At 51.3% G+C, this 15,022-nt stretch overlaps 6 protein-coding genes across 6 annotated transcripts; 4 read left to right on the top strand and 2 right to left on the bottom strand.

The window, feature by feature from the left end:
• Positions 1-925: 925 nt before the first annotated feature.
• On the bottom strand, positions 926-3,202 carry M438DRAFT_362837 (uncharacterized protein). The gene is made up of 5 exons (XM_029907604.1): positions 2,919-3,202; positions 2,636-2,866; positions 2,470-2,581; positions 1,358-2,422; positions 926-1,306 (listed from the first exon to the last, which is right to left on the bottom strand). The coding sequence occupies exons 1-5, from the start codon at positions 2,973-2,975 to the stop codon at positions 1,113-1,115; spliced, it is 1,659 nt and encodes a 552-aa protein (XP_029764205.1). The 5' UTR covers positions 2,976-3,202; the 3' UTR covers positions 926-1,112.
• A 182-nt stretch (positions 3,203-3,384) lies between these two features.
• M438DRAFT_352750 (putative ARF GTPase activator) lies at positions 3,385-5,100 on the top strand (the record flags this gene model as incomplete). The annotated part of the gene is made up of 6 exons (XM_029906813.1): positions 3,385-3,453; positions 3,513-3,648; positions 3,703-3,886; positions 3,936-4,648; positions 4,705-5,016; positions 5,072-5,100. 6 exons carry the CDS (start codon positions 3,385-3,387, stop codon positions 5,098-5,100), a joined length of 1,443 nt encoding a protein of 480 aa, XP_029764206.1.
• A 587-nt stretch (positions 5,101-5,687) lies between these two features.
• M438DRAFT_266459 (uncharacterized protein) lies at positions 5,688-6,069 on the top strand (the record flags this gene model as incomplete). The annotated part of the gene is made up of 2 exons (XM_029900108.1): positions 5,688-5,964; positions 6,023-6,069. 2 exons carry the CDS (start codon positions 5,688-5,690, stop codon positions 6,067-6,069), a joined length of 324 nt encoding a protein of 107 aa, XP_029764207.1.
• Positions 6,070-6,743: 674 nt separating this feature from the next.
• Positions 6,744-8,400, top strand: M438DRAFT_332481 (uncharacterized protein; the record flags this gene model as incomplete). Its single annotated transcript, XM_029903508.1, has 2 exons — positions 6,744-6,929; positions 6,988-8,400. The coding sequence occupies 2 exons, from the start codon at positions 6,744-6,746 to the stop codon at positions 8,398-8,400; spliced, it is 1,599 nt and encodes a 532-aa protein (XP_029764208.1).
• Positions 8,401-8,958: 558 nt separating this feature from the next.
• On the top strand, positions 8,959-11,978 carry M438DRAFT_352753 (vacuolar protein-sorting protein bro1; the record flags this gene model as incomplete). Its single annotated transcript, XM_029906814.1, has 3 exons — positions 8,959-9,236; positions 9,293-10,874; positions 10,929-11,978. The coding sequence occupies 3 exons, from the start codon at positions 8,959-8,961 to the stop codon at positions 11,976-11,978; spliced, it is 2,910 nt and encodes a 969-aa protein (XP_029764209.1).
• Positions 11,979-12,246: 268 nt separating this feature from the next.
• M438DRAFT_403315 (HET-domain-containing protein) lies at positions 12,247-14,688 on the bottom strand (the record flags this gene model as incomplete). Its single annotated transcript, XM_029909653.1, has 1 exon — positions 12,247-14,688. One exon carries the CDS (start codon positions 14,686-14,688, stop codon positions 12,247-12,249), a length of 2,442 nt encoding a protein of 813 aa, XP_029764210.1.
• Between the last annotated feature and the right edge of the window lie 334 nt (positions 14,689-15,022).

Here is a 15,022-nt window from a genome sequence, read left to right on the forward strand (position 1 = left end):
ACCTATGGAGGCTCTTAAAGTGGAGGGTTAGTAGGAGGTTCCTAAAGACCGTAGAGGAGGTACGTCGTTACGTAGAAGAAGAATGGTTAAAATTGGACTAACGCGACATCCGGAAGTACGTATAAAGCATGTACGAACGTTGCGAGGCAGTTATCGTAGCGAACGGCATGCATACCAAGTGGTAGAGGCCTTGTATCGATAAATTGAGTGGTCGTATTGATAAATTGAGGTCGTCGAGTTAATGCCAATGCGTGGTGGCGAATAGAGTTCAGCGAAGGGGGGTGGTAATCCGTTCTTGCACCCCCCTTGTATTGGCGAGAGTCGATCTCCATAACACGAACCAACCGCCAAACTCCTTTCAAATAGCATACGGGCGTATCAATTCTCTGAATTCCATGTTACCTACATACCAGGGCTTGCAGAGATGCCATGCTCCCCATCTGAGCGAAGTTGCGACTACAATGATCGTCCACAGGCGAACAGTACGAAGCTTCTGCCTTAATATGCGGAGTAGACTCCACATGGGCCTAGGCCTTCTAACTCGATACACCATCCCCATGTCTATAAAGTCTGTCGCGCATGTGGCTGTAGAAAGCAGGATTCTTCTTGGATGAAAGTCATGTCCATTGGGCGCCGTGGACGGCAGATGAGCGAGTCCATCACTATGAAAGACTGCGCCGGGGTGGGAACGTTGTGCATTCCTGCCGGTTTATGCATCTATCTCTCTTATGGATCAAAAGAGATGGGCAGGTGACAACGATTTGCACTGATGAATGACGATTGCGTTTGGTTTGTGAGCAACAGGCCGATATGAATATGTCTCGTGGACATTGGCGTTGTTGTGATCATTCTGCTGGGGAGCAGAAGCCGTGGCTCGATGTTCTTCCTAGCTTGACCATGTGTGATGCGCATGTCGATCTCGACGAGCAGGAAGTGTAATGTTAACAAGTAAATAACATAGCTTATAGTTACGCTTCTTCCAAAGTTATAGTAATCTTTTGGACGCCCATACAGGCTCAGAGAGTTTGTATGTTGCTCAAGATAGAGTCTGCCAGGGTCACAGGCTCGTCAAACTGACTTGGCAAATTGTCCTTTCTGTGCTAGTGTCCTTTCTATGCCATGCCTACCAGATTACGAATTATACTCACGAGCGGTGGAACACTAGTGAGTGCGACGGTTATCGTGCCTAACAGTCCCATACTCAGACTTGAGAATGCAGCTGCTCTGGGATCAGTAGTCAACAACAGGGCTGTGGCTACGGCGGAGGAGTTAGCTCCCAGAGTGATACCTCGCGTGATGTAATCGTCTGCAAATCATGTCAGCTCGGTTCCCAATCCGCACTTCAGGATGAACATACCTTTCGGGATTCTAAGTAAGTCCAGTCCGAGCGGGCCGACAACAACACCGGCAATGCCACTGAAGATGCATAGAGGTGCGACAGTGAACGAATCACCGCCCAAGTTTTTAGTAGCCGGTGTTGCAAGAGCAAGTGTCAGACTTCGAGAAGCAAATGCGAGACCTCGCGGAGCCGAAATGCCAATGTGGTAGCAGAATATCGGATATGCGAACAATGACCCGATAGAGACGACCACGTTGGGCACGATGATAGTCATGAAGCGAGCTTTGAGCTCGTTTCGATATCTGTACATGGGAAGACTGAGTGCAACGATGCTGACGTCAAGGACACTGCCAAACATATCTCCTGCTCCCGGAGGCTGCAAACCTTGATCGTTATCCCAGAGCTGTGTATACTTTGTGTTCGTGGTGTATGCCCTTAAGCCATCCTTGAGGCTGTTTTGTCGGATCAGTGCAAGAATCCAGATGCCGAGAATTGTGAACGCGGAAGAGACCAATACTGGATGTAGATATGTTCTGTATTTGGGTGGCAGACGTAGGGCGGCGAAGTAGAGAACAACGTTCAAAGAGAGTTGTACCGGCATAGCATATCCAACTCCGTAATATATGGGAACACCGACGAACAGAAACAATGCTCCGTATGTCAACATATCGAAGTTCACACTGACAAAAGCAGCCCAGCGTTGAGGACGTGTCAAAGGAGCAGCATCATGCCGAATTGGAACGTTGATCCTCGAGGATGCTGTGGTGTTGCTGGCTACAGGTGGTCCACCAGTCCCGGTCACGGAGTCTGGGTTCATAGCCTTGGAGGGTGCCTGTATATCAGCGAGTCCATTTGGGGGAGAAGGACTAGATTCGTCTGCGGCAATTTGAGTCGAAAGAGACTGGACAGTAGGCACCTCGCTGGCGCTTGAATCGTGCCTCGTCTGTGTCAGTGGGATGTTGTCGTCTTGACGACCAAGCTCTTCAGCCCGCTCTGTCATGGCACGTTTGGACGTCCCGAGTACGAGCTGAAGACCGCGGACCATGTATGCTGTGAAAGCAAAAACGGCAACATATCCGATGACTGTAGCTGGTCAGAAGAGAGCAGCAGGAAGATAAAGTGACACTCACTGAAGACAGCTATGATCTTGGCGACTTCTACACCACTTATAGAGGGACTGAGAGGCAAGGTAACGAATGCAGGACAGAAGAAGATGTTGATATATCGTAGGGCAAATCCGCACTGAAGAAAGATGAGAACTGACGTCGAAGTATATTGTTATAAGAATACACTTACAGGAATCTCAATCAGATTTACTATCTGTTTAGTCTTGCGATCACCTAGTGTACCTTGGAAAAGGACCAAGATGAGGAACAAACCGATCATACAGGCCACGGAAGCTGGAAACGATACAGAGCTTAAGGAGATCAATGAATGGACACCGAAGCATACTGCGAGGATACATGTAACACCTAGGGGCACATATAGCCAAGCCGTCATAGCACGCTCCCATGATGATTTGGCTACCTTGGGATATGGTCAGTGATAAAGAAGAGGTAACATATGACGACCGGCTTACTAAAGCAGAAGCCTGTACAACATCGTCAAAGAAGACAGCGAGGTGCTTAGTCGCCATTATGCATATAGTGAAATCAAACAAGAAAGATGTGTGTACAGAAAAGAATCAAAAGATGATTTGGTAGATGACTCTGACGGCCGCTGTCGGGCTACTACGGCGGCATTACCGGCTTATCATGGAACGAGCCTCGGTGGGCATTGATAGCGATGCGATATAGCATGTATACAATTGCATGACCGATATGGTCACTTGCTCAGATTTGCGTATCCGAGTGTCTGAACTGGAGTTAGCAATGCGATGTCAATAGAAAAATAAAACAAAGGTCGAGGCGAGTTGTTCAGAAAGTTAGCGGCGGCGTTGGATTGGACCCTTTCTCGCAGGGGCCCAATACTCGGTCGTTGTCTTTGGCACTCGCTCGCTCACAACATAACCCCCTGCCCGATTGTTCACCATTCTGCACGTCAAGATGGCGCTTGCTACAAAGACACAGTCGCAGAAGATCTTCGAGAAGTTGAAGCAGAAGCAAGCCAACAAGGTAGGTCGAGTGCCGTCAAGGCTCCCTCCACGTGTGCCACAATGCTGATGGCTATACAGATCTGCTTCGACTGCGGCGCCAAAAACCCCACTTGGTCTTCGGTTCCCTTTGGCATCTACCTCTGTCTCGATTGTTCCGCCCACCACAGAAACCTCGGTGTCCATATCTCCTTCGTCCGCTCTACCAACCTCGACAGTGCGTAATTCGACAACTCAATATGATTCACTCCCACTGACACCACATATCCAGTCTGGCAATGGGAGCAGCTTCGTACATTCAAGGTTGGCGGCAATGAATCGGCCACAAAATACTTCCAGAGCCATGGTGGTTCTGCCGCTCTAGCTAGCAAGGACCCCAAGACGAAATACACATCCAATGCTGCCAACAAATACAAGGAAGAGCTGACACGGAGGTGCCAGGCTGATGCCAAGCAGTAAGAGTGCTACAAGTGGCAGTTCGCGACACAGACTAATGAGGTTTAGATATCCCGAGGAGGTTATTATCACCGACCTCGCCGATGAGGCTGGCGCAAGCGGCACAAGCACACCTGCAGGAGACGACGACGATTTCTTCTCTTCTTGGGACAAGCCCACCATCAAGCGTCCTAGCAACCCTCCATCCCGTACCGGCACTCCAGGCATCAACCGCACCAACTCGCCTTTCCTCAACGCCCCAGCTAATGGAGCTGCACGACCAAAGTCGCCGCTGACTGCCGAGTCAGCAGCTGCTGCTCCCGCTACCGCCCGTGCAATTCCCGCTTCAGCAGCTCGCAAGACCGCCACTGGTGGTGCCGCACCTCGCAAGGCCAACATTCTGGGCGCAAAGAAGAAGCTTGGAGCAAAGAAGGTTGATCCGGCAGCTCTCGATTTCGACGCTGCCGAACGCAAGGCTCGCGAGGAGGCTGAAAGAATCGCAAAGTTGGGTTATGATCCAGAGGCCGAGACCGCCCCTGTAGAGGCTCAGATCAGCTCTGCACAACCGGACTCTACCTCGAGCATTGTGAGCCCGCAACCCGTCAGCCCTAGACCGGGTGTTGGATTTGGCGCCACTGGAAAGGCCAAGGAGAAGGAAGGAGACATGGAGAAGCTGGGCATGGGTGTTCGCAAGCTTGGATTTGGTCAAGTCGGTGGTGGTGCTCCAGCCGCTGCAGCACCGAAGAAGATGGGCTTCGGTTCGACCACCAGAGCAACGGAAGGTAAGAACACACTTATCCAACATGCTTGCCGAACGAAGCTTACGAGTATTCCGCAGACGATTCGGAGAAATATGCGCGCCAAAAGTTCGGATTGCAAAAGGGTATCTCGTCAGACGAATTCTTCGGAAGAGGCACATTCGACTCGAACGCTCAACAAGAAGCCAAATCCCGTCTGCAAGGATTCGAAGGCGCACAATCCATTTCATCCAATGCTTACTTTGGAAGACCCGAGGATGAGATGCCCGAGGGTGAGTATGGAGACATTGAGACGGCAGCCAAAGACTTTGTACGCAAGCTTGGAATTACTGCGGGAGACGATCTTGAGAACCTCACCAGTCTACTGGGTGAAGGAACCAACAAACTGCAAGGTAAGTCACGAATTATGTTGTGATCGGACGTAACTGAGACTAACGCGATCAACAGGTGCCATCAGGAACTACCTTAACGGATAGATTGGATGTAGTGTTAAGGTGGTGGCAGAAGAGAGCAGAGTCCCGCTTAGGACCAGCTGCCAAAGTATTAGTTGTCGACAGAGAAGCGAAGCAAAGCAATCTTCAGACCAATAAATCTTTTTTGTTTTCAGGCGGAATAAAACATAGTCGGTCGGCAGAGTGGGAGCCGAGGCGTAAAAGTCCAAGCGCTGACCCCGGTTTATTGCGTCACTGGTTCAGAAAAGAATCCAATCTACACGCTCATGAGGCAGTGGAGTGGTGATCTGGATCGTCCAACCATGCACCTGACTTCGCCGACGACGTTTACACTGTCCTTGACGCCTTGAATCTCCATCCCAACACCCCAATAATGCCACCCAAAGGATCACGCGTCGTGCACCACGACAACGACTCGAGGTCAGATGGCTCGAGTTCGAAGACCAACAACAACGCGGCGAAGAACAAGCGCCCGAATGGCACAAGCAACCTCCGGGATACGAAGAACGCGACCGACGCAACAGGAACACAGAATGCTTCGTCAAGCAATGGAGTGAGTGCTGTCGTCAGCCTCCATGGCCGCGTGTCGCAAGATAAAAGCTGACAGGAGGATGCAGTTCACATGGGCCCAAGAAGACCTGTCTTTGCTCCAAGAATACCGCGCCGCACATCGCATGGAAACACCCTCAGCCTTTAATTCGATACGCAATCAATTCCTTCTCACCAATCCCGGCATCGGCAGACAATCGCCTACCATGGCGCGTCGCAAGTCAAAGAGGAAGGTGCCCAAGGAACAACTCGCCATGGCAGTGAGGAAGAACTTCAACGACGCTGCTGTCAATGAGATTGACGTTATGGTCGATTTGCTGTACAAAGTCCGCAATCAGGGTATGTTGGCCCGCCATGTGTTGCATACCACGCTCCAATGCTGACACTTTTCCTCTAGACAAGGCGTTCCGACTTCGATCGGCACCTAACAAGAGCAATAAATGAGTAATGACCCTGCAGGTCAACCAGCATATGGGATAACAGGCGTTCTTTGGGTATACCATACAGACAGATGGAACGGAACATGGTCAGGCGGCATCATCATCATCATCATCATCATTATCGTCACTCGGAGTTTTGGCGTTTCCTTTGTCCTCAGATGGAATAGAGATCGAGGACGAGACAGGTTAGAGACAGTAGGCATTGGATGCATTCTGATGGCCTTCGCGCGAATACCCAATCATGATTTCTCTGTTGACCATAACACAAGGCATTTTGATGCTGGTGTTCCTCGAAGATGGGTTTGATGATCCGGTCTGACTCGTCCGGCGTACAAGTTTTGATTTCCAGGCAAAGCATCTCAAGTCACAAAGAGCAGGACACAGAGAAATGTACAGGCATGTTTGCAAAAGAAAACACAGGCCATCAGGGTTCCCCAGTGCTAGCGGTGAAATTCTTCAAACATCGAGAAGGTTCCCCCTCGGTTTCATCGGCTCGCTGACCATGTGCCAAGACCATTTTGACTTGACATGTTTCCCGCTCCAGTGCCAAAAGTTTCCTGGTCCTGTAGCGCAGCAATACTGCAGTAATATCCATCCGATTTCCAAGTCTTCACCATCTGTCGCATATCGACGTGCGTTATCCTGTCCGCTCTCCTCACCTAGGACAATCGAATCGCAATGAGTCTGGCCGCTCCAGGCCTGCTTCCCAAGGCGGCCACTCCGCTCCGCATCCTCGCCGCATCTAGGCCGACTTGCCAATTCTACCCCGAAAGACCGCAGTCCAACCTTCAGTCTCGAGGCCTCTATACTGCTCCCTCGACCCGATCTGCTCGACATGCGCCTCGTCAACCATCTCAGGCTAGGGTGAGTTCTACTCTGAAATGCTAGTGGTCGCTCGTTACTAACCACATTGCGATCGCAGACATTCCATGCCACCGCTCCATCATTGGCCAAGGACCCGTACGCTACACTCGGTGTGAACAAATCTTCCTCGACCGGCGAAATCAAGAAAGCATACTACGGTCTCGCCAAAAAGTACCATCCCGACACCAACAAGGACGCCGGTGCTAAGGAAAAGTTTGCCGAAGCTCAAGCCGCATACGAGACTCTCTCCGACCCTAAGAAGAAGGAGGCATACGACACTTACGGCTCCGCTGCTTTCGACCAGAATGGTGGTTTCAACCCCGGTGCCGGCGCTGGAGGCAACCCATTCGCCGGTGGCGGTTTCGGCGGCTTTGGAGGCTTCGGCGGCGGTGCTGGTGCTGGTGGAGGTGCTCAGGGCTTTGGAGACATCAACTTTGAGGATCTTTTCAGCGCATTCGGTGGAGGAGGCGCAAGAAGAGGCCGTGGAAGAGCATCACCCTTCCAGGAAGAGATTCTGGTCGGAGAGAACATCGAGGTCCAGACCAACATTTCCTTCTTGGACGCTGCCAAGGGTGTCACCAAGGACATCAGTATCACACCTTTGGTCAAGTGTAAGACTTGCGAAGGAAACGGCTTGAAAAAGGGCCAATCGAGATCTACTTGCAAGAGCTGTGACGGCACAGGCCAACGGGTACACTTCATGCAGGGAGGCTTCCAGATGGCGAGCACTTGCGGTGCTTGCGGAGGCCAAGGACAAACCATCCCCAAGGGTGGTGCTTGTGGCGGTTGCAAGGGTGAGGGTGCAGTCCGCGAGAAGAGAACAGTGACAGTCGACATTCCAGGAGGTGTTGAGGATGGCATGAGGTTGCGCGTTTCACAGGAAGGAGACTTCCCACCGACAGGCCAGGCCGCCAACCCCAAGGCGCGAACAGCGAACGGCGACCTATATGTCTTCATCCGAGTCGCACCTGACCCGAAGTTCAGTCGCAACGGATCAGACGTACTCTACACAGCATCAATACCGCTCACGACAGCCATACTTGGAGGCGAAATCCCAATCCCTACACTGGACGGAGAAGTCAAGGTCAAGGTCGCGACAGGCACAGCAACCGGCGACCGCATCACATTGTCTGGAATGGGCATGAAGAAGCTTAACAGCCGACGTGGTGTAAACGGAGACCTCAAAGTCGAGTACAAGGTGCAAATGCCCAAGTACCTGAGTGTCAACCAGAGGACGATCGTCGAGATGCTCGCGGATGAGATGGGAGACAAGAACGCCAAGCGCGTCATGAACCTCGGAAAGATGGCCGAAGATGCTAAGAAGGATGCGACGACGAGTGAGGAAGACTCGCACAAGAATGAGGGATTCCTCAAGTCAGCATGGCATAAACTCACCCATCAGCATGAGAAGCAAAAGGACGAAGCAAACAAGCAAGAGGAAGAGGACAAGAAGAAGTCTGGATCGAGTTGAATGTGATGATGAGAGTCAAAATACTTTGTACATTATGTATACTATAGCGAATGTCGTTGAATATCTGAGCAGAGAGAAGGTACTTGGGATGGCTGGTACATTGCAGTCGATTGGAATCAGAAGCTTGTATAACAGGGTAGGGCGCTTAGAGGAAGAAATGGTAGATTCTCCGCTCGAGGTGTGATAGCTGTGATGATAGATGCCGTGAGTTGACATGTCGGTGATTGGTAGGCAGTGTGTCAGATTGATGTTTAAGCGGGAAGCCTCAATGCGGGACGATGACGATTGGGCACGGATTGATTGAGGGCGTGAGTTTGGTGATTAGCCAGCCATCTAGCTGCATCTTGTATTGCTCGAGCCCACGATTGTGCAAATTGATTCTTGTCGACTTAAGTCATCACAGCATCCAAGGCCCAGAGTTCTTGGAAACAGAGTCGAATACTGCGTAACAGCAACAACAACAGCGATAGCGGCAGCCAGCAGCAACAGCGATCGACCCCACCCGCGTGGCCATGCTATAGCGGCCACCGAGAGCCTCCTCCTCACCACCACGACAAGATGATGCAGACACCCATGCTGTCATGCCCGCTCAAGGCAACAAACGAAATAGACTGGATAGCTCCGCTCAAGCAGTACATCCGCACTACCTACGGCGACGACCCGGAACGATATGCCGATGAATGCGCCGCCCTCAACCGTCTGCGCCAGGACATGCGAGGTGCTGGCAAGGACAGCGCTGCGGGAAGAGACCTACTCTACCGTTACTATGGCCAACTGGAACTCTTGGATTTGCGCTTCCCCGTCGACGAGAACCACATCAAAATCTCCTTCACCTGGTCCGTCTCGAGACATGGCCGCATCCTCTTGGCCGCTAAACTGACCCACTGTCTAGGTTCGATGCCTTTACCCACAAACCCACCGCCCAGTACTCGCTTGCCTACGAAAAGGCTTCCATCATCTTCAACATCTCGGCCGTCCTCTCCTGCCATGCCGCCCATCAGGACCGCAACCAGGAAACCAACCTCAAGGTTGCCTACCACTCGTTTCAGGCCTCGGCCGGCATGTTCACCTACATCAATGAGAACTTCCTACATGCTCCTTCAACCGACCTGAGCAGAGATACCGTCAAGACCCTTATAGCCATCATGTTGGCCCAAGGACAGGAGGTCTTTCTAGAGAAACAGATTGCCGACGGAAAGAAGGTCGGCCTCATGGCCAAGCTTGCCAGCCAAGCTGCATACTTGTACACTCAAGCTCTTGAAGGCGTCCAAGACAACGTCGTGAAGGCCATCTTCGAGCGTGTTTGGCTGCTTGTTGTCCAGTTCAAGACGCATTACATGACCTCGCTAGCCCACTACTACCAGGCTCTGGCTGATGACGACGCCAATTCTCATGGTATTGCTATCTCGAGACTGGAGATTGCCATGACACTTGCTCGCGAAGCCGCCAAAGTTGCCAACTCGTTTCCATCCTCGATCCCTGCCACTTCCAACTTGGCCGGAGATACTGGGTCTATTCTGGCCAACATGGCCAAGACTCATCTGTCTGCATGTGATGAGAAGTTGCAGCAATTCAACAAAGACAACGACTTCATCTACCATCAGACAACCCCTCCCGAGGCTGCGCTTCCTGCAATCCCCAAGCTGCCTGCTGCCAAACCCATTCCTGTGAGCGAGCTATACCAGGGACAGGACATCCACCGCATTGTTGGGCCCGATATTTTCCAAAAGATCGTACCTATGGCTGTTACTGAATCTGCCAGCATGTACGATGAGGAAAAGGCTAAACTCGTACGCGCAGAGAGTGAGCGTGTAGAGATTGCTAATGATGAGATGGCCGCCTCCCTGGATTATCTCAAGTTACCGAATAGTCTCAATATTCTCAAGGGTGGCCTGGATCAAGATATGGCTGTTGACTCTGACTTCCGTAACTGGTGTCAAGACTTTGTTGGTCATGCTCCGTTTGCTGAAGCCTTCGAACAACTCAATTCGAGCAAGTCTAGCATTCATGGCATTCTCGACCAATGTCAGAAGAGCTTGGACATGGAAGAGAGTGTGTGCGAGAAAATGAGAAACAAGTATGGGGCTGAGTGGACTCAGCAACCTAGCTCACGACTTACATCGACACTCCGAAGTGACATTCGCAACTATCGCGGAGCCGTCGAAGAGGCAAGTATGAGTGACGTACAGCTGTATAGCACTTTTAGACAACATGAGTCAGACATGGAGGAGATGCGCTCGGCAGGCGAGACTGACGAGGCCGACGTACTCTACCAAAGAGCCATGATCAAGGTTGGCGCTGCAAGGAAGACAGGAGTGAAGAGTCCCGCAGCGGAAGGAAACCTGATCGACGATATCGATGATGACGACAAGGCGAGCGTAGCTGAGCAGATTGCTGCCGTTGAGGATTTGCTGAAGAAGTTGACCTTGATCAAGAGAGAGCGAGAGAAGGTGCTCAAAGATCTGAAAGAGAAGGTGTGTCTGCTTGCAGGTCCGCTGGTTTGAACGTGTGCTGACCATGAATCATAGGTTCACAACGATGACATTTCGAGCGTGTTGATATTGAACAAGAAGGCCATGTCTCAGGAGAACCAGCTCTTCAAGACCGAGCTTGAGAAGTTCCGACCGCACCAGCAGCGTCTACTTCAAGCTCAACACAAGCAGCACAGCTTGATGAAGGAGCTCACCCGTACTTATAGCGACTTGCTATCAGACAAACGTGTGCGCCAAGAACAAAACAAGTACGAGGCATTTTCACGCCAACGTAGCACCGTCATGACCAAGTATAAGAAAGTACATCAAGCACTTCTGGATCTGCAAGCAGGTCTTGAGCGTGCCAAGAACTTTTACTCGGAGATGAAGGATACAGTTGACAGTTTGTACAAGAATGTCGAGGGATTTGTTGGCAACCGTAAAGCCGAGGGCAGCCAGCTTCTCAACCAGATTGAGAGTGGCAAGTCTGCCTCAGGGGCCGGAGGTGCCGACCGCGAGCAACAACGTCTTAAGGAGATGATGGATCGCATGTCTATGAATCCTTCATCCTCACCACACCAGCAGCAGCAACCGCAGCCTCCTCCGAGACCTTTGCAGTTGCAACAGCAGCATTCATACAACAATTACAACCCGGCAGCCTCGCCACCTGTACCACCAGGCTACGGCATGCAACCTACACCGTCGCCATACATGCATCAACAAAGCTACGGCCAGCAGCCTCAGCATCAGCAACAACCCCAACAGCAAAGTTACCAGCAACACCAACAACAACCCCAACAATCTCAGGGCTACAGCTATAACCCCACCTCATACGGCATGCCCAACTCTCCACCTGCAGCTCAACAGCAATACTTCTCGCCTCCACCAAACCAAAACCAGAGTCATGGCCAATACGGTCAATCTCATGGTCAGATGGGCCAACAGCAGAACATGCTTCCTCATGGATATGTTCCGCCGCCCCCTCCTCCTGGTCCCCCGCCGCACCAGCAGCAAGGATATGGTCAGCAGCCTCAACAAAGTTATGGTCAGCAGCAACAGCAGCAGGGACAAGCAGACCCTTGGGCTGGCCTCGGTGCTTGGAAATAGTTTCGGTTTGATCGGCACAGGAAGAGCGTGGTCTGGAAAGCGGATGAGGGTAGGAGCCACGTGAAAGCAAAAGCATAGGATTCTCCAATGTGTATATCGCAACAAAACTCAAATGATCAATGATCCAAAGTGCAAGCTTATTCCTCTCTGGTTGTACTGCAACTTCCTGCCCAGGTTGATTTCGAATTTCAGTCTGGCTCTGACGACTTTGCTTGCTTGTGCTCTGCCCCTTCTACATGCTTTGATCCCACTTTTGCTCGCTCCCTATTCATACAAGTTCGAACATCATCTCCGCCTGCTGCAACATAGGTTTCGGCATGGTCTTCCTATAACTATTCAACTCCCCATCCATCATACCATGCACATAGCACTCCCCCACCATCCCATACAATCTCACCCCCTCACCCCTATCTTTTCTCTGCTGCGAATGCAACACAACGGGTACATTGCACCCATACAACAAACACACCAAATCCCCCGATTGCGTGTTCTTGGGCACCAAGCACAACGTCGTCGTATTCGTGTGTTGGAGTGTTATCCTCGCCAGCCGTCTGTTCCAAACAACCTCTTGCACACGATGGAGAAATTCGCGGACCGAAGAGGCCGGGTTTCCTGACAGCACCAAGGAAGTTTCCAGATCGTCGTCGGTGGGGGCTTCTTGGAAGGCTTCGGAGCATGCTCTGCGCCAGTACAGTGGTGGCTTTCTGCCATGCGTATTTCTGTTTCCGACCAAGGTGCGCCAGAAGGGATCGGGAGGGGGGTTTTGGTCTGATGAGGGAGGAGGTGTTTCTTGCCATTGTGCCGCTTGACGCCAATCTGCCGGTATGGTTCCTGAGGTTGCGTTGGACTTGAGTTCGGAAGGCTGGATGATGTGGAGGATGAGACCGTTGATCAGGAGACTTCTTTCTCTTAGAGGATCACCGCGGGGGAACTGGCACTTCATGAACACGGTCAGGTTGTGAGAAGCCCTATACAGTGGCCCACTAAAGTCGAATTTACCCAACAGTGGGTTTGCATTGACACGTTGATATTTACCCCTTCGATTGGGTTTGAATGCAATCCTATTGCTCAGCCTAGGGATCCAAGAGGGAAACGCCTTATCGTGAGGATCATCGGGAGCCCAAGGTCGACACAAGATGTCCAACGTGGCTTCCGGTCTCGACATTGCGAATTCAAGAACCTCGCGGCAGACTTCGAAGATGGATTTGCTGTAGTCGAGGTAGATTCTGCGTTGCTCGAATTTGTTGCGGAGTTGGGCGAAGACCATTTGGCGTTTTTCGGTTGGATTTTTGGCGTCTGAGAGGCTTCTTCTGCGGCCAAAGGCCATTAGGGCGGCGGCTGCGTTGATTGGTTGTAAGGTATTGCTCACTCCGTTGGTGGGAAGGTCGGGAAAGGGTGATGTTGCGGAGCTTCCATCAATTGGCGGTGAAGCGCAATAAGTAGCATCTTGGATGATCGTCATCGTTTGTGCATTGTCTCGAGGAACATGGTGTTGGTCCGCACCTTCTGTGTGCACATTGGAGATTTTTGCGCCGACCCCGCTGATCTGGATCGATGGGATGTCTTCGCCTTTCCTTCTCTTAGATATGTTGTCGCCATTCTGATTGCCGTTCTGATTACCTTCAGTCAGTGACCTTTTGAGCTGGGCATCGACGGAAGGCTGATCAGATATCTCATGAGCCGTCATTACGGGTGAGGCAGGTGAGCTCTGATCTCTTCGGAGTCCTGCAACCCCAACTGCATCATTTGACAACCACAAGATCGCATAGACGATATCGTGAGCGACTGAAGCTTCGAATGCAGACATTGTGGACATCAACGCCTCGAGCGAAAAGTTCTTGTCACGAATCTTGTTGTCCTCGGTTTTATGAAACAGGTCATCCGTCAACTCGACCAAGCGGATTGCTCCCAGTTCAGAGATATCGCCCAGATAATCCGCATGATTGTGAAATTCCGGCGACTTTTTGAAAAGTGCCTTCATCTCGTACAATCTTGTCGTGGTCGATAACTGCGAAATAACATCTGCGAATTCGTGCCACTCTAGTTCATGGCTGCCGCAGTGTAGTGTCGCTTTTCTGGCAACAGCAATCTCTTGGACGATCCACCTTCGACTGAACCAAGGTCTCTTCATGAGTGATACCAAAGCTTTGATGTCCTTGGATACATGCGGATCACGCATGGCTCTGTCGAAGACGTCGCTCGCCAGACATCTTCGCACGAAATCAAATGCAAGCTCGGAGTCTGCGTCATTGGGGCCTAGCCAGACACGAACTGCAGTTGCTGAGTTGAAGATGATGGACATGTGTGAGATCTGCAGGCTTTTCTCCTCTTGATTCTTCTGATCAATACACAAGGCGTCAATCCATAGTTTCCGCTTGTTGTATCTGCGATGACGCAGCGCTCTCAAGGCAGAGTCCAAATTGTTGGTGATGCGGACTTTGGCATTGTGTATGTTGACCACAGGATCGTGATCGGTGACTGTACCCCAATGATAGGAAAGCGCTTCATAGTCGCCAGGATCTGAAGCCTCGATGACCACAGAGCTTGTATTTGGTGCTTTCAGTCGGCATGTTACGATTTCGCCCTCGAGTTCGCTGTCCAGAGAGCCCGGATGGAGGATGAATAACCGAAAGGCTCGTTCTCTGTAAGGTTCTTGTGAAAGGTTGTCAAACCGATATGTTGTTTCCGAAATTTCTGGTAGGGGAGGCATTGTTTGTGAATTGCATCAATACCAGCATAAAATAAGAGTGACAACAGCATCATGAAAATGGTGTCCTGAGGACATCGTGCTTCTTATCAAGGCAGGAATAGGGTTCGGAAGGACGTAATTCAGACACTCCGATCCTTCCACCATTCCGTGTTCGCAATATTGATGAGCATAAGCACAAGTGCGGAGAATCAGCCAGCGTCGTCGACTGAGAAGAGGCTGAGCACGGTTAATGTAGCATGTGCACTGCAATCGCACCTTCTTCCTGCAGAGCGCTCGAGCATGACAGTCAAGATGCACAGTGATTTTGTCACGGGCAGGGCTATCTGAAAGGAGC

This window comes from Aureobasidium pullulans (genome assembly GCF_000721785.1).
Source record: "Aureobasidium pullulans EXF-150 unplaced genomic scaffold scaffold_3, whole genome shotgun sequence".
Lineage (NCBI taxonomy): Eukaryota > Fungi > Ascomycota > Dothideomycetes > Dothideales > Saccotheciaceae > Aureobasidium > Aureobasidium pullulans.